Genomic DNA, 27726 nt, shown 5'->3' on the forward strand with positions numbered 1-27726 from the left:
TTTGTTACCAATAAAAATATATAATTTTATCATTATTTATGGAAATAGTTATTTTGCTTGATACACATGCTTGAGAAACAAATAGTTAGAAATTATTGAGCAGTCATAATACATAGCACTTAACTTTATATCCATATTTATAGTTTTGTTTTTTAAATTTTTAAAATTTTTATTGATTTGAGAGAGAAGGAGAGATTGATTTGTTTTTCCACTTATTTGTGTGTGCCTTTATGCATTCGTTTCTTGTATGTGCCCTGACCAGGGATTGAACCTCCCCTACCTTGGCATATTGGTGCTTTATAAACATCGGTATCAGTCCATTTGCCAACCAACCAATTAATCTTAAGATTCAAATAGAAGCTATATTGCTGTGAGCTCACTGTTATATTGTACTTGTTCTCATTTTACGCTTTTCCCCTCTTCCTTCTTAAGTTCTCGACATGGCAAGACATGTGCCACTCTATCGAGCTCTGCTGGAGTTGCTCCGAGCCATTGCTTCTTGTACGTCCATGGTGCCCCTGTTGTTACCCCTTTCTACAGAGAATGGTGAAGAGGAAGAAGAGCAGTCAGAGTGTCAAACTTCTGTTGGTACATTATTAGCCAAAATGAAGACCTGTGTTGATACCTACACCAACCGGTTAAGGTACTATACTTTATTCATTTTTCTTGTCCTTGACTCTGTCTTTTTATTTATATCGCTTTGAGGGTTTTCTAAACAATATATGCTAATTAAACACAAATATGCCCAGGCAATATATAAAACTTCAAAGAAAAAGTATCCACCAAATTCTACACTCGGGAATGTTTATTTACATCTGCTTACCTAACATCTCCCTATGTGATATTATTGCTATGGGTATAGAGTTTTTCTTAAATACGGCACATTCTACCTATTATATAGATAGATGCTAGTTTCACTCAATATTGAAGCCAAAGACACCTTTCGTTGTCAGGTGTCTTTGACTTCAATATTGAGTAAATACATATTGCTGACATTGTTCTTAATACTTCTAATTATGCATAATATATAGATGCTATATTTTACATAACCATCTGTTAGTGGACACTTGGGTTATTTCCAGTTTATCACAACCTCAGACACGCATGTTTTGGGGCTTGTAGAAATCTGCAGAGTAGATTCATAGACATGGAATTACTGGATTACGGGTTACTCCTGTTTCATCTTGATACATATGCTGTAATTCACTCTATAACCTTTTTAGAAGTCAGAGGTTCAGTATTTCTTGGAGTTACAATAAAGTATTTATCTTCACGGAAAGTTGAATTTTTAAATGAAGCTTTGGTTTAAGTTTATACCTCACTAGATTCAGATGATGAGTTCTGTTATCAAAAACTCTTTTAAAATAACCTAGTAAACCTTTTGTTTTGGCAGAATCCATTCAGTGGTTGTTAGTTTTACTTATAGATGGCCTACTTAAGATTTTTAAGGCATTTATACTGCCTGCCAGTGGAAGTTTATTCTTTTGTCGGTGGTCTTTTCTTTTTATCTTTTTAAAATATATCTTTATTGATTTCAGAGAGAGGAAGGGAGAGGGCGGGAGAGATAGAAACAACAATGATGAGAGAGTCATTGATTGGCTGCCTCTTGCATACCCTGGAACTGAGGATCGAGCCCGCACTCCGGGCATATGCCCTGACTGGGAATTGAACCGCGATCTCCTGGATCCTAGGTCGATGCTCAAACGCTGAGCCACGCCCAGCTGGGCAAAACATGTAGTTTTTAGCAGAGCAATTAATATAAAATACACAGAGCTTTGAAATTGCCCTGTGTATTTTTAGGAGGAATTTTGTTCTGTGTTTATGTACCTTATGTTTCTTTATTTTGAGATGTATTGTAGTACTTTATTACAGAAAATTGAGGATTTATGAAACTTTGAGTGTGTTTTTCCCTCTGGAGTATTTTATTTCTTGGGTTAAAAATTGTTTAAAGACTTGGGCTATTGTTATAATTACCTCTGGTTAAAAAAAAATCACAGGTTTGTGTTATAAATGTCAAAATAAGGCCATTAAAATAATAATAACTGTCTTTATATTGTGTATTTCCCTATGCTATAATTTCTATTTGATCTTGCAAAAATGTGGTTCCAGTGTATTGAGTTCTAAGGTAATTATAGAAGATGCTTTTTGCAGTGAATGGAATTTTTGCATCAAGTGTTCCTTTTTGGTTGTTTTCCTTAATGTATTTTCTGTTCAAATAACATATTGTGGTATAATTTTTTTAAAGTAAACTTGACTTCAGTACAAATGTATTAATTATTTACTATAAAAATTTAATTTCAGATAGAGGATAAATGAATTTCATTTAACTGGAGCTCTTTATTTTTCTACTTGGTTACCTGGAAAAAATTATTCTTCACATTCTTTCCTTCAACATGAAAAATGACACTTTAAACTCTTTTGTACCAACAAAACGTGTAAAGATCATGACTGTTCATGCATGAGCTCATTTGTTATTTTTTTCTTTAAGGTGACTCTGCACAGTAACTATTTCTAATAATAGGTTTTTTTTACTGATGAAGGAATACTACTAGTGACTTCTGTATTAGAATTTGAATATGGTTCTTAGTCTAAATCACTTATATCTCTTATACAGCTTCTGTTAGGAAAAGAAACCAGCAAAGACATACATGATACAATGATACAACACCCCTACTTTCCTTTTAAGGTATTGGCACATTGAGAATTCATTTTCCACCTTACAGAGAGAGGGTAAAATCTGTTCTTTTCCAGCGTGTCAAGACTAAAGATAGATTTTTTTCATATTTTCGTTATAATAGAGCTGAAATCAAGTGAACAGTATAGTCCAGCTTCCTAGACCGCTTATACATGGAGAAATTGGTCTAAGTTCAGTTATTTTTTTAATCGAATTTTAGAGAGATGAAGGAGAGGAAGAGGAACATCAGTGTGAGAGCAGCTGCCTTTTGCACACCCCCTACCCAGGATTGAGCCTACAACCTTGGGCATGTTCCCCGACGGGGAATTGAACTGGCAACCTTTCAGTGCACAGGATGACCAACCAACTGAGCCACACCGGCCAGGGTGGCCTAAGTTCAATTTTAGCACTGATTCAAAGTGCAAAGCTTTCCCCTCACCCCACCCATCTACCCCATTTCCATCTGTAATTTTCAAAAAACCCAGGATACTCAGAGTTGTCAATGCAAGTATGTCCTGTTTATATATCACTTAGAGGCTATGCTTTAGTGCTTTATCAGGGTTTGAAGTTATGGTTTAAAAATAAAGTGTAGGTGTACCCCAACTTAGAAGAGTTTTACATTATTTTTGTCTTTGCACTTTTAATATGAAATGTAAGGGTGAATAAAGTACATCTATTTAGTATCAGGATTTTTCTAAAGTAAGTCAAAGCAAGTACTAGTTTACTAGTTATGTTTATATACCTTACTGCCTTAGGTTCTTCCTCTGTTAACTTTTCATTTGTTCCTTTTTTTTTTTTAACCAAGTATGCACAAAAGGCATGCAATTGTTTTTTATTTTTTATATTTTGCTTCAAATGAAGTTTTATATATTTTTAACTCTTTGGTTATCTGAGAGGAAGTTTATTTTTGCTGGTGGGAATAGCCTAATTGAGATTATCCTATATTGAGGCCATTGTCTAAACTCAGCTAATCTGGATCTCAGGATTCAAAGAATGAAGGCTATGGACTCTCCCCCACCCTGAAACCTCTGTAAGAGGAAAGAGAAGCTGTAAAGGCAGGTCAGGCATCTTGCTTTTAGCTAGTTTGTGCATTAGAAATTTGTGATTATAATTAGATAGGTGAGATCTGGCCAGGTTACAAGAGCATGACTGATTTATTCACTTAATAGATATTTATTGAATGCTTATAGGAGCATAACAAGAAAATTGCATCCTTTTTCTGAGGGAGTGATAAATGATGGAAATAATAACTAGACAGTTTTAATAACACAGTCTGTGGTATATTAGTAGTAGAAGACAGTACTGGAGAATCAACCCAGATTTGGAGGCCTGAAGATTAAGTAGGAACTAGCAGGGGCTGGTATATGGGCTGCGGGAAACATGTTAGCAGTAACAGAGCAGCACAGATTCAGGGAAGCCTAAACTAGTTTGCTGTGTCTGGGTGCAGAGGGGCGGGAGGGGGGGAAGAGATGAGGCTCTAGAGGAAAGGAGGGGCTAGAAGAGGAAGTGGGGCATATGTAGTTACTTACTCTTGCATGTGGTGATGAGCCACTGAAAGGTTTTCAGCAGAGATTGATCAGGTTTCCTTGTAGAGACTGTCTTGCAGTGTAGCTGAATGGTTGGGGTGGGAGCTGGAACAAGACTGAACTGCCCTGGAAGAGATTTTCATCCCTTCCATCTCAGCAGTAGAGATGTTTCCTCCCCATCCTGCCATTGCTGGGGACTGAGGATTTGAGGTCATTAGCATTTTTGCTCTTGTATTATGGACTTAATAGAAAGTTAGTTCCTAAGTAAATATACATTCTGTGTTCCTGACATTTGACTTAAAAAAGCAATCATGTAAATCAGGCTTTAAATCACTTATTAACTGCATTGTTCTGCGTATGTTAATATTGGAAACTGCAGATTTATCCCCGCGGATCTCCAGTAGAGTGCAAGTGCCATAGCAGAGATGGGTCTTGGAGCATGGTTTCCTTTGTTCACACACAGGACCTGAAGTCTGTCATCCCAGGCAGAAGTTTTCCAAAACTAATTCTACTAGGTTATTTTACTGTCATATTATGAAAATCTGATAGAAAACTGTCATCTTTTGGCTTACCAGAGCCTCAGGGTCTTTAGCGGAGACTATTTTAAGGCTCAGGGATTACATACATGTTCATAGATAACTATTTTCTTAAAGCTATTATCCAGCTAAAGTTGTAGATGTGGAAAGTAGGTTTTAGATGAAAATTTTTCTGAAGACTTTCATCTATATTATTTTAGAATTCATCTAAATCTAAAAAGAGTACTCATATAATAATGGGATTTTATTAATCTGATCAAATAAGCCAAACAATTTTCATGATTGAAAACTGCAGGAAATTTTTCTTGGTAGAAATTTCTGATCAGGGCAAGATCCTCACCTTTTATGAAGAAGACCTTTCAGATCTTACACCACCTATGCTATTGCTAAAATCTTTCTTTAGATTAACTGACACTTAAGAAAAACACTTGTATTTAAAGAAGAAACTTCAAACTACTGCCATATCAGAAGAACCAGTATCATTTGCCATAAATAGAAATAAGTGTAAAAGTGAATAAACAAAAATAAAAAGTTAGACTGACTCCAGACCTGTTTTCTGTTTAAAAGAGATGATTTAGCAAATACCAAAGGTATACTGAGACCTTTCTTTTCATTGGAAAGGGACTAGCTTTCTCACAATATAGTTCAGTTGTCCAATAGCGTAGCTAATTACTACTCAATGTCTTCTTACACTTCGGGAAACACTGTTTAATAGAATATACTACAAGTCCTCTAACAGTAAATGTGTTTTACAGATATAAGCGAAATAGAAAAAGATGAAATGGGAAGATGTCCATTAGCTCTCCTCCCCTCTAGTCTGTACTTAAATGGGAGAAACTAAAGTTAGCCGACAGCCAAAACCAGCCTAGTTTTGTGTTTACGTGTTGTTGCAATGGAGAGTGGTATTGCGGCTTTCATCATCACCTTAAAAGTTCTGTGAAACAGAGCTGTAGTTTAACTTAACACGTTTCTCTTCCTTTTTATTTTCCACTTCCCTGTGTACTCGGCTTCCCATGCCCTCTTTGGACCCTCGTCTAGCCAGAACACTTTCTAGCCTGGTTTGCCCTGCTGTTCTTTTTTTTTAAGACCCACCTCATTTCAGAATATTTCCCTGAAGGTGGACTGTCATAATTTCTATAAAGAAGAAAATGACCCTTTAGCCTTTCAGTGGGGCACTTGTGTTTTAAATAAAGGATAAGTCAGGTAATCTTTGGGTGAAGGAGTGTGGACGTATTCGTTGTGCTGCGTCCACGCTGTGCTCCCTTTTAGGTGGTCTTCTTCTGGGAACTAAACCAGATAGAGTCAGTATTGTAACCATATTACCAACCTTTCTATACATCCAAAGGCTTCAATGAGAATGACTGCTTAGAGAAGGACCTTGAGTTGGCACAGTGCACACCACCATGGGATGCCTTTTAAGCCTTCTAGTTCTGTAATTACCACTGAGATTTTGCTATTCTATATAATATAGTAATATATGCGATATATAATTATATGCACATGTATATATCAATGTACACATATATCTGAAAAGAGCTGAATTTTAATTTCTGAAGTAATACACTCTAAGGCATTTCTAATTTCCCTCCATTATAATTATACCTTAATAATGAAATGATCATCTCTTATGGTTGAGGATTAGTTTGGTGACTAATAATTGCAGTACTATGATGGGGTTGGTAGTTAGTGTAAGCCAGAGCATTACTCAATGAATAAACCTGTTAATGATGTTCATCTTTCCTGGCTTATCTGGTAAATTAACCTGTTGACATGGTAAGGTGGCAATTAGGAGTGATTTGCTATGATTTCATCTGTTTTTTAAAAGTTGACAGTTCCTAGGCTGTTATTAAATATTTACTGTACACAAATTGCATTAAGAGCTTCCTAAAGATGACACTGTTTTAATATTCTTTTACTCATGATTCTGTGGTTTTACTATCCAGCACCTCTTCTATATCCTTCTGAGATTCACAATTAGTAATAACTGCAGAGTTAATTGAGTCTAACAGTTAACGTAGACAAATTAATATTGCTGTTAGCTGGTTATTACTGAGCATTTCGATTAAGGTAAATCAGAGATAACATTCCTTTTGGAAATACAAAAGGCTAGGCAAAAGTGTATTAGTTCAAAATAGAGAATTTTACATTCACCACTTTCCAACTTGTGTCTGAAACAGATAATTATCAGCATTTTGGGGGAAATCTTTAAACGATATATGACAAGTTTGTATATTAGTCTTTTTTTTCCCCAATTACAGTTTATATTGAATGTTATTTTGTATTAGTTTCAAGTGTACAGCATAGTACACAAGGCAGTCATACTTTACAGAGTGTTCTGTGTTCCCCCTGATACTCCAGTATCCACCAGGCATCATATATAGTTTGTATATTAGTCTTAGAGCATTTGCAAACATACCTTAACTGTACATGTAACGTAAAAATATTGTTGTACTGGCTGTTGTCATTTTTTATTTGATAATCTAAAGGAAAATAGGTCAGTGCCCCTAACTAAATAGTCAGATATTGCATGCTTTAAAAATTCTTGCAGCATACCGGTTGAAAATTGCTGGTCTAGTGTGAAAATTTATCTGTTTTCCACAAAATAATCACACTGTGACAATATGACCCCTTAGCTTTTACGTACCATCCTGGTGAAATTCATCTTCTGTTGGCCATTCCAACCTGTGCTATCTTAAGATGAAGTCAGACTACAGCCGTAGTCGTTTGGTTTCACTTTTGATTAAGTGTCACACTTCATAGCTTCCTTGGTGCAGGAAAAAATGCATTTATTTTGCCTTTGATCTTCTGTTGCAAGTAATGGACTCCAGTAGGCAAGTAATCATATTTAGTATTTGATCGTTTCACCAAAAATTTGAAAGAGGTACTTGCTGTCAATCAAATGGTCTTAGATGGTTATAAGGACCCAACACAAATGAGTGTGTTGAGTGTAAGGTGTTCTGGGTATTGAACACTTAAAGCCAAGTGTTCTTTATTGCCATTGCCCTTGGCTATCTTGAAGCATTTTCCTGGTGCAAAGATGTTGATCATATTTTAAAATTACAGGATTCTTTTGTAGAAATAAAAGCCCAATTCCTTTTTATCTAACTAAGCAATAAGATTAGTTGACCTAATTCTTCAAAGGCATATTTTCTACCAAACTCTCTTATTTTTACTCCCTTAAGCTAGTTATCTAGGGCTCAATCAGTTAAGAATTTCCGTTCCAGTTCTCCTACTTTGTTTCCATTGGAAAAATTTTTCCTAGTTTCTTCTCTTTTTCCCCTGCCTTGTAAAACCTACAAAGTGAAAAGGGCCTGACTTCCTAGCCAAGAAGCATTTGTTGTGGCCATATCTTTTTAAGTTCAGTTGTTCATCCATCTTTTACTGGGTGATGGAGATAGCAATGCCAACATTTATTTTAAAATCCTTGCCTCAGTTTGATTGCCCTTTGGAGAAGTATGTTATTTGAGGCAACTCCATTGCACCCAGTACTTTTATTGTGTCTTATGATGTTTAATCTGACCTAGAAGTTATTATATTTTTATCTGATCTAGAAATTAAGGTTTTATTTTTGAAGACTTCTCATACCTCTCTTTTGAATATTTCTTCCCTCATACTGCTTATTAATGCTTCCCAAGAAAAGGAAGATTTTGTTTTCAACTTTGATTTTAAACCATATTGAAAACTAAAAGTGACAGTTTTGTTTGAAAAAAGCTTAAGCAAAACCAAAAGGGAATCTAGAGTTTAAAACTAATATTTAAATGAATCACAGAAAACATTCATCTTACAGAGGTCTTTGCCCCATTTACTGGTGCCTTTCAGTGATCATTTTCATGTTTTCTGGAGACATGAGAAGCAAATAATTGTCCATAGTAATATTTTAAAAAAATCTTTCTGCTTACTTTTAATTTGTTTTAAAATGTAATTTCTAGCAAAGAGCTTTAGAACTGTGAAGTGTGATGTGACACATTGTTTCATAGGTAAATGTAGAAGTTTCATTCTCCTGTAGTTTTAGAGTCTTCCCCTAAAATGCTGATTCTTAATAGTCTGAATCTGGACGTTTCAGGACGTGGTCTCCATATTACTTTTTCAACATGGCTCTGCTTTTTAAATGGTATTTCAACTGCATGAAAGTTTTGACTTTTAGAATTAGGAGTGCAGGGGTTGAAGTGGTGGTCTTTTTAAATGTTCTAAGAAATAGCTACATTATGCTGTTTTCAGTTGAGAGATGATAAAAGAACATACTTCTAATATTTTGTATTTAGTCCTAGAATATCCAACTTAATTTGGGTGATAGTATTAGCAGAGACAGTTGAATATAACTGAATGTTGAGTTACAGGGTTTTTCCCCTCCCCCTTTTGTTTTCATGAGAAAGATTTGCCCATTTTGCTCACATCCTAGTTCAGATTATGTCACAGAGCAAAAATATGCTTAATTTGTTAGCTGTTTAGTTGGAATTCACAGCCTAGTGGAAAATGTTTGCAGGTAATTCTGTGCAATAGTAGAAACTTCAGTTGATTCCTCGTATTTCTTCAGGGCAGTGATCACAACCAGATTCAACGTATGCACAGAGCAGCGGATGCCATGGTAGCGGCCGTCGCTGATTGCTTTTACCATGTTGGATCCATTGTCAGTCTCAAAGACCTACTTCCAGCTAGGTGCCTTGAACTCAAATAGCTTTTCACACAGACTTCAGGATGTGAGCTAAGGTATGGCCTTTTTTCATGAGCTGGGCCTACATATGGGTTGACAGTAACCTGCAACTTTTATAGAAAAGAGACTATTGGCTGTAGTTCAATGTCAGACAATGACTAGTTGTAGTCATCAGTAGGCAGGTAGTGCGTGTTCTTCATATATTTGAACTGCTTTCCTTTTGGAGAGTATTCCTTTTTCCCCCTGTATGTTTTTGACAGAAAGACTATTCATGTAGAAATTTCTCATTAGAACGTGGTTGTAAAGGTCTAAGATATATCAGCTTTATGATTGAACCATTGTCTTCAATATGAGATGTATGTGATTATTTCTTACACATTTGGTGTAAGAAATATTTTTTAAACTTCTGTGGATGTTTGCACTTTTTCATTGTTTTATTTTGTTGTCAAAAAGTCATAATATAGAATTTCCCATCCTAATTATTTGTACCATTTTAAGAATAGGGATTTCTCCTACTAAGCATCTTTCCAAAATGAATTAGAAAATTGGTATTCATGAATAGGGCTTGAAATTTAGAATCAGTAGTTTTCCAGGATAACTTGCCCTAAATTGCATTGATACAGTTTAGTCTCCATGCCAGAGGTTCTTGTTTCTTCAAGGTGAAAATACCTTAATTCTGGAAAACAAGCTTTACTCCCAGATCTTACTTCTCTGCTTGGTAAGATATGTCTCTTTAAGTGAAATCTTTATTTGAGAGTTCAGTGGGTCAACTGATTGATGATAGATTTTTAGGAAACCATCTTTTAAAGCTATCACCATGACTCTTCTGTTTTCTCAAACTGTTGTTTTCCTGTTATGGTTCAGTGGCCCTATTACTTAAGAATTTTTTAAGCACTGGTATAAAGATAGGGAATTATTTGTAATTGGGGGGAGAGAGTCCTTTTAAATTCAAAGGGGTTCTGTCAAGCAATTTAAACTTACTTTTTTTGACTCTTGGTGTTTGAATCTGATTGTGAATAGCTATTAGTAATTGAGACTGTTTGAACTTGTCTACCACAATCATATCTTTAGTAAGAAAATTTTCAGACTCACTATTAAACTATAGTCTCAACTTTATTTCATAGCTGTAAAAGATGCACTATCTTTGATTCTGGCAGTAAAAATGATATTTCAATTTTAAAACATTCACTATGTATTTTCCTCACATACATATGCAAACATATATGTTTACATACACCTGCACACACAGAAGTTGATGGACTAAAATAGTATACGGTATGTGATCTGTGAAGTGGTTCCTGAGTGGCAAAGGAAAATTCGCCATGTTTTCTTTCTGACTTCTTACAAGAAGTCAGGGAAGATGAGAAGAGAGCATAGGAGAAAAGACAGTAACCCAGTGACACAGTATGTGAGGTAGGATGTATCTTGTGGTTACAAATATATGTGGATACCATGGGAGCCAATTCAGAACACATGAATAATACTGGATCTGTCTACCCTTGCTACCCACTGAGTGGCTCTTCTTAATTTACCTCCTATTTTCTGAGCAGGTTTTTGTCTTTGTGATAAAGAACTGTTCATTTGTACATAGATAACAGTAATTATTTTGTTAAGGACTCTTTTACCTTCTCTTAGTCATTTATAGTTCTCTAAGGCTCCGTGCCCACTTTGTGAAATACTGTTTTAATTTAGTAGTCAGGTCCTTTTGTTGGTAGTTATACAACTAGAAATATAATGTGTAGCTTAGATCATACCTTTGCATACATATTTTAAACACATTTATTTACATGTGATTTTCATTTGTTTTAAATTATTTAATAATGATTTAACAAAGATGTAAATGCTTTTGTATCTAAGCAATAGTGTAATGACGTTTATTTGTGAATAACGAGCTGAGAATTGAAATAGAAAAAAGGCAATTGATATTTAGTTGTTATTGTCAATGAATCTTGTAGTAAAATACTACTACATTCATCTAGAAAATTTAAAGAAACATTTTGGTGCCCTACACACTGAAACCTTGCCGTAACACATCCTATTATGATATACAGTTTGATATAAGGTTGGGTACATTTTAGACCCTGAATGGTGATAACAGGATTATCTTGTAAATGATTATGCCCTAGAACTTAGTGTTTATATTAAGTTTTGGTATATAGAAGCACATTATGTCCAAGATACATTAATAGTGAACCTATAGTTTACTCTGGAATATCTCTCCCCCTACCCCCATCCTGGAATATTAATATACTCTGAGTGAAATATAGAGAGAGTGAAATTTAAAAGTATATATGGTTCTTTGATTCCCAAATCTTAGAAGACGTGACAGTTACCTGTGACTTTTAGATATAGAAGTGATTTTTCTATTTCTAGGTATTTACTGTTACTGTAAGTATGTTTTTGAAGGTGTAATTCAAGGACACATCAGGTATCTGGGTCTTTTTACAGTATGGCATTTCTACAGTGTTTATCTTTTGTTTGTTTTTGCATTTGAAGGGAAAACCTACGCAAAACTTCATTTATTCTAGTTAGGCATTATCTTATAGCTTCAAAAGCAATAATAAATCTAAATTAAACTACCCCTGATACATATCATGTGTATGTCAAATGAAATGTACACTATCATTTTGATTTTTAACCACTATTGTTGACTTATGGAGGTGTTTATTTTTCAGTCCTAAAATCTTAATTTTCCTTCATTTTTTTTCCATATTAAAATTTTTCTTTTAGATCTAAAAGGGAAAATGCTAAAACAGGAGTAAAACCAGATGCTTCTGATCAAGAACCAGAAGGACTTACTCTTTTGGTACCAGATATCCAAAAGACTGCAGAGATTGTTTATGCAGCCACTACCAGTTTGCGGCAAGCAAACCAAGGTACGGCTATGCTTCTTTTATGCTACGTAATTACTTAGTGAAAACTGCCTTTTTCTTTCCTCTATGTTAATAGTGTTCATTTACCTAAAAATTTTGTTCTGTGTCAGGTTTTCAAGTTAATTATGAGTAATCTTTAATTGTAAAATATTTATCTACTGTGTATGATTGCCAACACTAAATTTTGTAGGCTGAGCATGCATCATACATTTTTTCTCCCATTAAAAGTCATGAAATGGAAAAATGCCATTGTATTAGATAGAAGATAGCATGTTAAAACTATGTGTGAGAATTTGGTTAAAATTGGCATTTTCATGTTCATAAAAGCAACAGAAGATACAAATGATTCTGAATTACCTATTTTACTTCGGCTGTCATGCCTGAGTGGGTGAAACCTAATTACCATTACAAGAATTTGAGCTTTAAAGTTGGTGAGGTTTTTAGCCCTATTAGTTATGTATATAAAATAGAAAGAATTTTTTATTATTTTAAAAATGGTATATAATAGGAAGGTGATTGTAAAGAGTTTGGTAATTTTTTGGAATTCAAAATTTGAAATCTAGAACTTAATCATTTTTTGTTTTAATCTTCTAAAATTAACAGAAAAAAAACTAGGTGAATATTCAAAGAAGGTGGCTATGAAACCCAAACCTTTATCAGTATTGAAATCACTTGAAGAAAAATATGTGGCTGTTATGAAGAGATTACAGTTTGGTAAGTTGAAATTTTAATCTCCATTTTTTTTAAGATTTCATTTCACATTTTTAAATAGTGCTGTTGAAATGTGTTCTGATAAATTAAAGATTTAAAAATTTGCTTGTACCATGAATTATTCATAGTGTCTCCCCCCCCCCCCCATGTATATATACAGACACACACAAAATTTTATCATCTTTTTATCTCTTGGAATTCATAGGTATATTTATAGTTATATTTGGAAATCATGATTCAGTAGAACCTAGAAAAAAACAAAGCCAGATGTCTAACAAACAGACAAAAAGTTGTTTTCTTTCTTTACCTCTCCCTTTCTGTATATTCCGGCCTGGAAGAAGGCAAGACCTAGGTCTTTGAACTAAGTATGTCACTGTTACCATTTTAGAGTTCCATGAGATTTACCTTTGGAAAATGTAGTCACACATAGTACTTTCTGGAATTTCTTGTTCTGAATTATTTTGGCAAAAATAGTTTATATCATGTATTTTAAGACTAAATTATCTACTACTTTGCATTGTTGTTTAGCTACTTGATATAATCTACCAGCGTGTCCCCACTGTAGATTAAAAGTCATTTCTTGTTTTTGCTTCCATTACATATTCTGCCCATGAAGTAGTAGGTGTTACATGAACGTTTATAGTTTACTATACTTCCACATTGCAGTTCTTTCCATTTTGAGTGGAAGAAGAGTTAGTGATTTATTTGTGATTTTTGTCATTTTAACAACTGTCCTGCATGCTGGTTCTTTTTTTTTTTTTTTTTCAGTTTTTATTTTCTCTCTCTTTTTAGATACATTTGAGATGGTTTCTGAAGATGAAGATGGGAAGTTGAGTTTTAAAGTAAATTACCACTACATGTCTCAGGTGAAAAATGCAAATGATGCAAATAGTGCTGCCAGAGCCCGCCGCCTTGCCCAGGAAGCTGTGACACTTTCAACCTCACTGCCTCTTTCATCATCATCTAGTGTGTTTGTGCGCTGTGATGAGGAGCGACTTGATATTATGAAGGTAGACAAAACAACTTTTTCCAAATCTCTCTGACTCTTCAAATAGTCATACAAATCACTAGATATATCATGAATTTTAATAAGTTCAATAAAATTCTGTTGAACATTTTGGAGGTCAGTGAAAGGAGCCCTTTTCTAATGTTCAGAGTATGAGGAGGAGACTGCTGTTCAAAGTAAAGATTTAGAAGAAAATACTAAAATACCTTCCTTGAGCAAAGGCTGTGTGCATAGTATAGTTTCATAGCATAGCATCAAAGGGTTTAATGCTGGTCAGTAGGAAAGGTTACAGGATTTCTTCCTTGTCATCAAAGATACTTCTCTCATGTTTTATACTATCAGACTTCAAAAATTATTTTTTCTTTTCTTTTCTAGGAAATTTATATACTTACAGATTGATAAGGTCTATGAATTTAATAATGGTAGTACAATAATAAATAACTTGCATCTTTATGTTTTAACACTGGTGATTTAAAGATTTGGCACAGAAAAAAAAAGATTTGGCACAGGGGGTGAGGAGGCTTTCTTTACATTTATGATTTTATTCATAGGTTAAATATTCAGTCTTCCTAAGATACTCTGCTGAAACTATTGACTCATTGATTTGGGGAAGCTCTTTTGTTTGCTTGCTGGTTTTTTTTGTTCCTTTGGATATTTTTTAACTAGAAATTTCATAGATCTTGCCTATTTGGCCACACTCTTACCTGTTTCTTGTTAAAAACAATAGAACTGATTACTGGATGATTGCCTAGGCAAGTATGTTATCACTGAATAGATCACATAATTCAGACTCCTGAGTTTGTCTCTGTTAAGCAGTAAGTTGTACCTAACATAAAAGATCCCAAAAGGAGCCCCAAAGCAAAGGCCAAAGTTATCACAGATGGAGACTAGTGCCACTTGCCTCCACACACAGCTATTCAGAACCAGAGGTGTTGCTGCTCTATGCCTTGCACAGTAAATATCCGTTGAGTGGCTCAAACGAAATTTGTTAAATAATTGTGACACTGTTGGGTTCCCTGCTATTTTTTGCACTACCAAAAATCCTAAGGGAATACCTACTATTCTCTTAAAATCTTTTTGTCATAAATTGTCACATGAGAACTTCTATTTCTGCTATCTACTTGTCTCTTCCTAGAGGAAAATACTAAAAGTAAGTTATTTTTTTAAAACATTAACTTATTTGAAGATTTAAAGCAAAAAATTAACCTTATACCTTTGAGATATGATAATGAATGTACCTAGAATCTCAAATTGTTGAAAATGCTACAGAGAATGTTATGAAGGAAAGCTCTCAGGAAAAAAGTAACTTAATAAGTAAGCAAATAATTTTATCCTATTCTAAACCCAAGTCCTAATCCTGTACTCATTTTTAACAAATTCTACTAGAGATGGTTATATAGGATGTCAGCAGTAGGCTGTTCTTATTTCATGTTGGATTGTGTTTTTCTACATAGCAGTGTTGAACAGTAACATAGACTTTTGTGTGTTTGTATATGCATACTAGGTTCTGATAACTGGTCCAGCGGATACCCCTTACGCAAATGGCTGCTTTGAGTTTGATGTATATTTTCCTCAAGATTATCCCAGTTCACCCCCTCTTGTGAATCTAGAAACAACTGGTGGTCATAGTGTGCGATTCAATCCAAACCTTTATAATGATGGCAAGGTAATGTAATTACAATCTTCTGTTTCTAGTGCCAGAGTGTTGTGACCAAAGGTTCTTTGTAATTTGAACAAAAATTTTGTTTTAGTTATCTTATTTCTGGAGTACATAGCTTTCTTCAGGCTTCTCTACCCTATGTGCAAAGATTAGCTTTAGGAATGAGAGAGAAGGAACCGAAAGGCACAGAAACACGCAGTGTTAAGAAGCACTTACCATCTTAAGTTACTGAGGGACTAACTTATTTAACACGTTCCTTGGCCAGTTGAGAGCTTTCTCTAATCTGGAGATAGTAGAGCCAGATGTCTGTCTTTGCCTCTCACTTTACTTTCCGTAGCTCCAATTCCAGTTATCTTTTCACAAGTATCTGAAGGTAGATGTATGGTAAAAGCCTGGTGTTATCATCTATATTCCTTTTTTATATATAATAACTTACTTTTGCTATCATAACTATCCAATTTTTTTATGATAGAAATAATTGTGAACTTTAATTTATGTTAAAATGTTTTATATTTTTTTATAAATAGGAAAATGCATTCCTATCACCAGCCCCCCCCCCAAAGTTGGCAAATGGGTATAATAAAAATTATTTCATATGACCGTAAATCTTCTAAAATTTGATTCAAAAGAACACTCATCATTTTTCAAGTAATTTTGGACAGTTGGATGAAATTTCACCAGTAAATTCTATGCTGAGAGTATTTAATGTTTGAAAATCACTAGAAGGTTAGAAAAAATTTGTAGACTTCATTGCGGACTCTACTTTGATGATGTGAAAACAGCAAGTACTTGAAATTGATTGGTATATTAAAGATGACCCAAGTTTTCCCTTGGTTTGCCTTCCTATTTTCAAAAGGTGCAGCCTGCCCTAGATCTGGGCTTACAGGTTTCATTTTGTGTTCATCATAAGCGCATGCCATAAAACTGGATTTTGTTTTTTGTGTTTATTGCAGGAGATTTAACCACACATAGACCTACCTCCTTTGGGAAAGCAAAGAACAGGTCCTATATAGCTGAGCAGAGAAGAGGAAATAGCAAGGCTGACTTTACTCAAGAGAGAGACTAGAACCTGAATAGAGTTTAAGTGTAATATGTTAAAATTTATTTAAGAAATAACTTTCTTAAGATTTAGTGGTATAGAGAAAAGGGTAAGGGCTTGAGAGTCCAGTATCCTGAATTATATAGTTTTTTCTATTACAAACTGGTAACAACATTTAACCTTGGGTTCTAGATCTGTAGGGATAAGAGTACTTGCCATTGGTAGTCACAGGGATGCTCTAGATATCAAATGGGATAGTGTGTCTGACAGTACTTTAAATAATAATACACAGTCTTTTAAAATTATTAATGAATTTACCTGTCAATGAATGAATGAATTTTGCATTATTGCTTTCACAGAGCATTGAGAGAATAGCAGGCTGACGGACTACTCTGCTTTCTTAAGAACTGCTTATTTTCCAAATCTGTTACCCGTTATATGAAACTGTTAGTTTATAAGAAGGGATAAAATGTCCCTGGTTCTTTTTCCCCCCCAAAGTGACCTATTGAACTGTGTTTGGCAGATAATTTGAGTTCATTCTTGCTATCTGAATGAAAAAGTATATATCTTGAAGTTGAACTCTCAAGACCCCTTCATGGGATCTGTGAAGTCCCCCCCTTTCCAAATTCATGTTTATGTGAGGCCAGATGTTATCCATATACTTCAACAAAAACAATAGAGAGACTGTTGCAGGAGATTGAATGCAGAGGCAGATGTGAAGTCAGGGTCTATTAAGTTATGCCCAATTTTCAAAATTTGTCAAGTTTTGAAAGAGATTTTTAAAAATGAAAAATAGTACCACTTTTTCTCACTGATGTTTTGTTTTATTTGGAAGTTATTTTTTATTTAAAAATTTATTTGTATTAATGTGTAGTAGAGTAGTAGGTCCTGATACATTTTTCCTTATGACAAAATTGTAACATCACACAGATTTGGATCATACCCGAAGACGCTAATTTGTTTTAACAAACTGGCCCTTAGGGTTTAGATTGGGGACATAAAACTGAGATACTTTGACATAATAGCATTTCATTTTTACTTTTAGTTGCACCAGGTTGCTTTTAAAAAGCTCTCCTTAAAGCTGTCTGTGCTCTTCTCCTTTTTCCTCAGGTTTGTTTAAGCATCTTAAATACGTGGCATGGCAGGCCAGAAGAGAAGTGGAATCCTCAGACCTCGAGCTTTTTGCAAGTAAACAAATTTCTCTGACAGTTTCACTTAGAAAATGCAGAACTACTTATGTTTGAAAAAATTATTTTAGTGACTGAGAATAAACATAGTAAACCAAACAAGAAAAAGACAGATTTATAGGAAATAGGAATTAAATATTAAATAGCTTCTAGGTGAGCAGTTAGTACAGTGGCGTCTCATCTTACCTGGAGTTTAGAATCTTAAGTTAGGACAATAAGACAGAATTTGCATTTTGTCAAAATTGCCTTTTAAAAAATCCCTCAGTTGCCTTTAAAGCATACTGTGATGCAACAAGATAAGCCAGATTATCCCATCTCCCAGTCACTATGGGGCTTGAACTCGTGTGAGTAGACTTTAATAAACTACTAGTATTACATATTTCTATGATCTAGGTCTTGTGTAATCTAGTGAAGAATGGGGTTCATTTGAGGCTTAGAAGTACTGTCTCAAATTTTCTAAGTTAATTTCCACAAACCATTTGAGCACATAAAATAAAATGTTATATAATATCCCATCCAGTGTTTTTTGCTGATACTTAATAGGTCAGAATCCTAGCAAAGAAATGAGAAAGTAAGCATATTAATAACACGAATTAACTTTGTTGCTTGTTTATTAAGGAAACAAACAAATTATTGCTAAATAATAGTTTAAACTCACATAATACAGTTCAGTGTTTACTTTAAGAAAGACCATCATAAATTATCCTTAGGTAAATTTATTAAGGTTGACCAACCCTGAAAGGATTCTTTTCCTACATCCGTATTTTGAATTAGGATAAAGAAGATATGAAATATAATTTTTTAGGTTGTCACTTGTTTTTGACTCTCTGAAAAGACCTTGTAGCATCCCATGAAATAGAGATAATCAGCCATTTAAGAACAGTTATAAATGTTAAATATAATCTTATGGTTATAAATGTTAAGTATATAATCACTCTTAAATGGTTGATTATCTGAACCATTAAACATGTTTAATTCCTCTTGCATATGACATCTTTATTAACATCCAACTAGAACAAACTGTTCACAAGGAATTATATCCATTACAGCAATATTAAAAACCAGTTACATAAGCAATGTCAAAATTTGGTGCTACTGATAAAATGTAATTCTTGGTGACAATTCTAATGAATAATATGACTTTTGATTTTAAATTATGCAAGTAGTCAAGACGATGACTAGGTTACAGCTAGATATGAGACCTATGGCATAAGACTAAAAATGTGATATTCTTATACAAATAAATATTATTCTTTTAAGAGTTTCTCTATAAAGAAACTGAGCAATTGTAATAATGCACGTTACTCTTCAAAGTATTTTGGAAATCTTTTCAGTGATATATAACCTTCAAAAATTTTTGTGATGTTTATAAACGTGTTTTATAGCAGTTTCGGGAAATAAAATCTTCATATCTATTTTAATTTTTCAAGGATAGAAAATACAGGATACATAAATATTATATAAGACTCTACCCATTTTAATTTTGCTTTAATAATAAAGTATTTGAGTTACAATTATTAACATTAATTTTATGCTGATAATAATATGTGGAAGGACATATTAAAAGGAACTCCTGGTTGCCCGGCCAGTATGGCTAAGCGATTGAGCATTGACCTATGATCCAGACGATTTTAATTTGATTCCCAGTCAGGGTATATGCCTGGGTTTCGGGCTCGATCCCCAGTGCGGGGTGTGCAAGAGACAGCCGATCAATTTCTTGCTCATCATTGGTGTTTCTGTCTCTCTCCCTTTCCCTTCCTCTCTCTGAAATCAATAAAGACATATTAAAATGTGAATGAATGAACGAACGAATGAATCTATCAATCAATCAGTCAATCACTCAATCATCTCCTGGTTGATAAAGCAGATATCAGTTTACTGGTAGTCAAAATTTCCCATTATAACTATTTTTTTATTTTTTTGTTCCTCAGGTGTTGGTGTCTGTTCAGTCCCTTATATTAGTAGCTGAGCCTTATTTTAATGAGCCAGGATATGAACGGTCTAGAGGGACTCCCAGTGGCACACAGAGTTCTCGAGAATATGATGGAAACATTCGACAAGCAACGGTTAAGTGGGCAATGCTAGAGCAAATCAGAAACCCCTCGCCATGCTTTAAAGAGGTATGTTCGTAAATTAATGGAATACTTTATTAAAGATGTTATAGGATATAGTTTATTAGAATTGTACTTGCCTTTATACTTGGTGTATTTATGGCATACTAAACTTTGCTATAGTTTTTAATAATAAAACATCAGTAATAATGTAGTGTAGATGAATTGCAAAACCACCTACTTCCTACAAGACATGTGACTACATTTTGACAGTTTTCTGTTGCCAGTACTTTTCCAATGCGTTTCTCCTGGCCGTTTGTTCACTTACATTCGCCTTCTGCGTGTATCGCATTATATGCGCCTTATTCTCTCTGGGTGGGTTAACTGTTTGAATCTGATTGAGATGGGTGCTATTTGCTGCTGTAGAATTGGGCGACTTAACATGTGCCCGCTGATGGCATAACCTAATTCTTCCCTGTTAATAATGTAGAGGTCACCAAATTGGGTTTCATGGAGAGAAAAACACAGCAGTGTCCTTTAAATTTCATTCCTGTGTAATGCTACATACTTTGTCTTTTAGTTTCTGACCCAAGCACATTTTACTCACTTGCGTGTTTTATTCTTAAGGTTATACACAAACATTTTTACTTGAAAAGAGTTGAGATCATGTCCCAGTGTGAGGAGTGGATTGCTGACATCCAGCAGTACAGCAGTGACAAGCGGGTAGGCAGAACTATGTCTCATCACGCTGCAGCTCTCAAGGTGAGTAAGCCTCTGAGCATGAGCCCTGTTGGTGGCTTTTGAAGGAGAGCTGTGTATATTCACTGATAGAACTATGGCTGTCTGATGGTAAAGGGTGGGAGGGAATCAAAGAAATGTAAAATGTATTTTAAGTTCAGAGGCCTAAATTGCTACCCAGAAGTCTATAGGAAAGATGTAAGATGTTCATTTTGACAATGAGTCAGCAGTGCCTAAAATAAAAAATGGGTACAGGAGCTGAGTCAACAGAGCTTATCCAGTTGTTTGAAGGTGATGACAACAAATGACTTCTTATGCCTTTAGCTTTTCCTAGGCCTCTTACCTTGCAGAGTTTGGAGTAATGAGGGAGATGGTAGCTGTAGAGTCTCCAGCAGCCGTTTGGTGGCAGCGTCTGTGATACACACCTGGTTTGGGGGAGGCGAGCTGTTGTTTTCAACTTGGGCGTTCACGAAGTGGAGTGTCGGACAGGATGGTTTGGAGGTTTTGCTGCCTCCTAACACCTGTTCCTACCTGCTTCTCTCCTCCTCCACCAGTTGTCCTCCCTCTTCCTGCCTTCAGTTTCCTCCCTCTCTGCTGCTTCTTCTAACTTTGAGATTTCCATTTTAAAAACGTTAAAAAAGAAAATTATTTTCCTCTTTAACACTTGCACCCCAAAGCTAGTTTTATTTTGCCTCATTATTATAAAACTGTCTCTCTTCTTTTACTATTAAACTAGAGCAGTTAACACTTCTGCCTCCATTGTAAAACCCCGCCTTCTCACTAACCTTTTGCCATTTAACTTTCATTCTACCAACGTTACACTCTCCAGTTCTCCAGAGCCAGTGGCCCTGTGTCACCTCTCTATTCAATCACCTTTCTCTCCCCTCCAGGCCTTTTCAAATGCTCTTCTCTCTACTTCTCACCTGCTCTTCTAGCTGACTTTCATTCGATTTTCAGCTTAAATTTCTCTTCGTAGAAACCTGCCATGACTTTTAAATTAGATGGTTTTAGTATAAGCTTTTCTAACACCCCATGCCTACCTATTAAAACACTCATAACACTGGTGTAATGTTTGTCTTTTCTACTGTACTTCTCATCTGGAGACTGTCCTGGCTCCTCCTCTTCTCTTCCTTTCAGTGTGTTTTTTCTTTCCCCTTCTCCTGAATGATCGTGTATATGTTGGTTAGTTAATTTTCAAAGTCAGCTGTTGACACAACTAATTTTCAAAGCCCTTGCTGTGATATTTGAAGTCATTTCTTTCCCACTAGAAAATTAGAAACCATAATTAAATGTTCGTAGGCAGTTTTCCACTCTCTTATTACACCTTTCCCTAAATGGCAGTAAGGGATCATACACAGTTAGGTAATCTCCCTAGATCTTTTTCATTTGCTTAACTTAAAAAATTCTGACAATAAAATTATCTCTAAGGTTTGTTCTGAGCATTAAGTGAGACAATTAGTGTGAAACATTTTGCAAGGATTCTACATAGGACATAGTACCTGATAAATACTTGTTTTCATTCACTAAAATAGCAATGGTTTTAATTTATGGACTTGTGTTTTTTTCAAAAATGTTTAGCCAGAGGAAGCCTGTATTCCACATCAAGAGGTTACTCTCTAAATTAAGAGAGTATATGTAGCAAATAAATCATCAGTAATGCTGTTTCTGTACAGGGTTGGGGGCATGGGCAGTCTCTACAGGCATGCTACGCAGGGCTTTTCAACAACATCACTCTGAGGGATGTTTTGCCAATTTTGTCCTTTCTCTGTTACAGTAGCTAGCATAAGAAAGGTACTCAATAGTTATTTGTAGGTCTTTGCTTTAGATTTTGTTTTAAACTCAATTCTTCCCTCAAATGATACTGTGTTAGAATCCCTGGGTTTGCAATTCTAACATCACTCATTTCCCCGTGTAGCGTCACACTGCTCAGCTCCGGGAAGAGCTGCTGAAACTTCCCTGTCCTGATGGCTTGGACCCCGATGCCGATGATGCCTCGGAGACGTGCAGTGCCACAGCAGGTGCTGAGGAGACTCTCATGCACGACCAGGTCAAACCCGGCAGCAGCAAAGAACTCCCCAGTGACTTCAAATTATGAGCTGCATTGACATGGACTTCATAGACACAGAGGCTTTGAAGCACAAGCCAAATATGTCAATATTTGTATGTAAGAAACTAATTATGTAATAGGTAATGAAACTGAAACTATACTATGCCCTTAAGGAGATCCAGTTTAATTCAAGGTGATCTTTTATTTACCTGTACAAGAGTGTAAACTTTTTTGTGCTTTTATTTTTCAATTGTGAGAACCACTGATTGGTATGTTGAACAAATTTGTGTATACAAAGAAATGGATAAATCACTGATATATAAGGGAAACTACCTTAGGAAAGAATGTTTACTGAATGTTTATTTTATTTTTTTTTTTACTGTAGAGTGAGAGGTTGTTAACAAAGAATATATATTGGTCATTCTTACAACTGCTATTTGAAGTCAGCAACTTTTCACTGAATTTGATAGATTTTATGTTTGGCCATATCTTCATGCTCATATTTGATTTCTGAAGACCTACACACACTTCAATAAAAGTTAATTGACATACGCCCTCTTTTTTGATTTACTGGTACATTTTTTAAATGATAACCCTGCCATAAAAATGTGTTATAGTTGGAGACTTGCACTTGTATGGATGAATTTATTACATTCAACATATTTAATTTTATGCCTTCTAATTCTAAGATGCAGAAAAATAAATGAACATGATTTTATTCTATGCCAACATTTGGGCTTGTGAATGTATTTGTTATTTGAATTTAAGTATATGGAAAGGAATGGTCAGTTTGAAAAGTCACTCTTAAACTGATTTTTCCTAAAGGGCTCCTTCTTTTCCTGGACTCTGGTTTTATTACTAAAGTCACATGTATGCATTAAACACTGAGGTTCTGTAGAGCAGCAAGGATGTACCTCTCTGGTGCTGTTCCAGTACATTCTGTACCTGCCATATAGGCTAATTTTCATGCAAATTCTTCCTAGAGCCAAATAAATAAAGACTTAGGTGTGTTAGTATGTCTTCTTTCTAAAACAGTTTGCTGTGTGTGAAATGCTATTTCTACAAAGAAATGAACTCTTTCAAGACCTAAGCAAGGGAAAGGAAAGGATACTTTTTTAAGACCAGTTATCACAAAGGAAAAGCTAAGGTGATTCTTGACAGTATTTATTTAAAATAAAGTGGCACGTGGGATCCCTGAATCTGGAGCTGACCAGAAGAAGCTCTATTCTAACAGTGAGTTGCTCTTCGAAGTTTAAAAAGGGGAACTACAAGGTACAGAGCTCCTTAAGCATGAATAAAGGAGGGACAAGCAGTTTGTGACCAGAAAATCAAAGGTTCTGGAACACATAGTGTTAGGTCTGGTGGGTGGTGAGCTACACCAAGAATGAGAAAATAGTCCATTTATAAAAAAGAAGAGTCCATTAAATGTAACCACAGACATTAATGCTAGCTAAAATCTAAGTATAAAATTATCAGCAATAAAAGGTAAAAGAACAGTCATCAATCCATTAGCCTTTGTTGTTCCTGTTTGGTCTGTCAGGGTCCCATTAGGATGGATGATAAAGCTGCTATGAAGTGTATTGTTTTCCTCCAATTTTGGATTTTAATCATTGAGCTTGGGTCACACTTTCCACTCCACACCATTAGTCCACACCAGTACTATAAGGTCCAACTCATGTTTTTAAAAAACCAAGGCCCGAAAGTCTAAATTTAATACCAGTTACATTAAAATTGTTCCATCTTGACCCGGACTTGGCGCCAGCAAACATTTGAACACTCACTCTGTACTACGTGCAGGTTCCCGCACGGAGAGCTGAATGACGCCTGGAAACAGCGTGGGCGCAATGCGCCGATGGCCATAGTACCGCGTCCTGTTGGGGGCGCAGAGGGGCTCCTCCCTCAGGGAAGATGCTGGGGGGCGCCGCGGTGATGCGGCCCGGGAAAGCTCCCCGCAGCGAGGCGTGCGTTCTGAAGGGCGAGGGTCAACTAGCCGGGAGAAGCGCCCCAGCCCCAGGCCCGAGTAAGGGGAGCGCGAGTTAACGGCTGCGTTAGGTGCGGTTGGACCTAAGGGACCAGGAGGTGGGCTGTAGTGTCGGGAAGGCGGAAGGGGCAGGGTCATGTGAGACCTTGTTTGCCCTGTGAAGGAGCCTTGACATCCTCACTTTGGACAGCTCTCGAGGTTTTAATTAGGAGAGCAACGTGGTCAGATTGCATTTCAGGAAGATCATTCCGCCAACTCTACAGGTCATAAGCTAGGCCAATCAGGGGCACAGACAACTCGGGGAAATACAAATTTGTTGGTGTGAGAATAACTTAGATACGTTTGCAGACTGAGGAGCCAGCCAGTGGGGGGAGGGTGAGTGCGAGGGCCTTGGGAGGAGGGTGGACCAGAGGCCAGCAGACAGGGTGGCCTGGGTCCACGAGCACAGGCAGAGAATATGAAAATGTTCGGAAACAGTAAAGCCAATTGTTTTCATAAAATCGAAGGTGATATCTAAAGAAAAGTACAAAAATAAACTGCTTAGATACCATTCTTGCATAAAGACCAGTATCTCCAAAGACATGTAGAAAGCACTAAACTTTTCTTTGATGTCCTATAATTTAGATTATGTAGGATGAGGTTGGTTAGGTGAGATGCTCCAGTTAGTGTGTCCTAAACTGCAATGAAAATGCAGCATTGCCACACTGTTCACTCCGTTCTGTACTTAGCCTGTTGCTGACTGGTAGTCCCTAGACCATGACTTGAGCAGCACTGGGTTAAGTGCCTCAAGTGGGGGCTGGTTCCCAAACTAGAGCTGATTATTTAATATACAATCTTATACAGTTTCACTTTTTCAGCATATTATATACTCTTCCACAATTAAAAGTTAACACTCTGGTGTCCTTGGATAGGTGCTGAAATAGTACCAATTTGCTGAAACAAGCTTCAGATCTTGAGAGGTAATGAGACTGGTTAGACGAAGATTACAAGATGGAAGGAGACGCTCACTGGATCAACCTACACATGGGAACAGGCCTGACTGCAGAGCTGGAACAGGCAGCCGAGGGTACAAGAGGACTGGAGTGGTGCTTGGGTCTTGGGCAAGACGGTCAGAACACGGCAGGGCCTCGGGCTCACTTAGTTTCAGTAATGCTAAGGGGTTTTATGATGGTGATAGTTAACACTCTAGTTTTCCTCCTGAACTCAAGGCTCTTTCCAAACTTCAGCAATTTTTTCCTACATGAGGGAAAAGCCCTCCCCATGCCATATATGTTTAATTTTGTGATAGGCTAGCTATGGCCCTGATGTTACCTTTGAAGTGGCTTTCCTTTTAATGCATAGAAGCACCTGTCACCTTGGTCACATTGATCACTTGGATAGAGAGATGTCTTCCAAACTGTAATGGAGGCAACAGGAAAGGGAGCTGGAAGGGAGAATTCTCTAATTTTGTTCCAAACTGTAAAAGGGTCAGGTCACATGGAAGTTTGCCCATAGCATTTACAGGCTAAGAGGCAAGATACAAATGGAGAAACACATGCCATATGCCTAATATTTAGGTTAGTAACCAAACTAACAAAATGTAATGTGATATATGTGCTATCATCCTACTTTGACAGATGTACCTTCATAACATTAAAAACATGTTAAACTATGTTTTTAAATAGAAATTCTAGTCATTAAAATAATTCAATTATTGGGCATGTTGAAATATTCTATCGATTGGCTGGCACTGGTTGGATAAGTAATGAAATGACATACATAATTAACATTATTATATATTTATTTCACAAAAATGTATCTTAATTTTATTTCTACAAAATAATTTTATGTTTTAATACTTGCACTAGTTCTTAGGGTTGCTGTAAGAAATTACCACAAACTCAGCGGCTTAAAATAACAGAAATTTATTTATTTGCAGTTCTGAAGACAAAAAGTCCAAAATCAAGGTGATGTCAGGACTATGCTCCCTCTGCTGGCTCTAGTGGAGAATCCATTTTCTGCCTCTTCCTGTTTCTGGTGGTTGCTGGCATTCCTTGGCTTGTGGATGCATCACTCCAGCCTCTGCCACCATCTTCACATATCCTCCTGTGTGTGGATGTGCATCACTACTGGGAAATAACAATTTTGCAAGAATCTGTTGCATTCATGCTGAGAGGGAGCATCTGCAATTCAAATCCTCCCTGTATTTCTAATTCATCTGCCTGTTTCCCACGTTACCTGCAGCACAACCCAAAACCTTTACAGCGTTTCACTCAGGAGCCTTTTGTTTCAAGGACATAGATAAGATGTGGAGATGCCTTTTCTCTGGAAACTGGGCTGTGTAAATCAAGAGAGCAGCTGATCAAGGTCACCCCGTGTCATTGGATCTTGAGTGACAGGAACCCCCAGGTCTTCTTTTATTGTGTTTGTGATATATGAAGGTCTTTAAAAGCACAGCACCTATGGTAGGTGCTAAACATCTAAAAAAGAGTCCCAGAGTTGAGGGAGGAATGGCACATCCCTAAAATAGGACAGGTTGTATCAAACCCATATTATGTGAGCCTTAGTGGCATCATTCCTGACAAATACCATATGATTTCACTTATATGTGGAATCTGAAGAACAATATAAATGAAAAAACAAAAAAGGAACAGACTCATAGGTACAGAGAACAGACTGAAGGTTGCCAGAGGGGAGGGGGGTCGGGGGACTGGGTGAAAAAGGTGAAGGAATTGAGAAGTCCAAATTGGTAGTTACAGAACAATTACGGGAGATGTAACGTGCAGTACAGGAAATAGTGTCAACAATATTGTACTAACCATGTATAGTGCCAGCTGGGTACCGGACATATACAGGGAACACTTTATAAAGTATATGATTGTCTAACCACTATGACGTACACCTGAAACTGATCAACATGATATTGAATGTAAACTGTACTAATTGAAAATAAATAAGAAAAGAATTGTTTTGCTTCCTGCTTGGAGTGGGGTCCTTTCAGAAAGGCTTTGCCCTTAATGTCCCCACGTGTGGTCAGGGTTACCTCGCCGCTCTCCCCGGCGAGCGC

The 27726-nt window shown here is 36.1% G+C and overlaps 1 protein-coding gene across 9 annotated transcripts in view; it reads left to right on the plus strand.

Moving 5' to 3' along the window:
* Positions 1–23422, plus strand: part of BIRC6 (baculoviral IAP repeat containing 6) — a 154532-nt gene extending 131110 nt beyond the window's left edge. For all 9 annotated transcript variants that reach the window (XM_081156170.1, XM_081156172.1, XM_081156177.1 and 6 more), the window contains exons 66-74: positions 433–643; positions 12118–12263; positions 12864–12974; positions 13764–13981; positions 15482–15643; positions 17787–17864; positions 19795–19983; positions 20542–20676; positions 22568–23422. In XM_081156170.1, the coding sequence (XP_081012296.1) occupies positions 433–643; positions 12118–12263; positions 12864–12974; positions 13764–13981; positions 15482–15643; positions 17787–17864; positions 19795–19983; positions 20542–20676; positions 22568–22747 (1430 nt within the window). In that variant the 3' untranslated portion in view covers positions 22748–23422. The remainder of the gene's footprint in view (positions 1–432; positions 644–12117; positions 12264–12863; positions 12975–13763; positions 13982–15481; positions 15644–17786; positions 17865–19794; positions 19984–20541; positions 20677–22567) is intronic.
* The last annotated feature ends 4304 nt before the right edge of the window (positions 23423–27726 follow it).

Source organism: Miniopterus schreibersii (assembly GCF_964146895.1).
Source record: "Miniopterus schreibersii genome assembly, chromosome: 13".
Classification (NCBI taxonomy): Eukaryota; Metazoa; Chordata; class Mammalia; order Chiroptera; family Miniopteridae; genus Miniopterus; species Miniopterus schreibersii.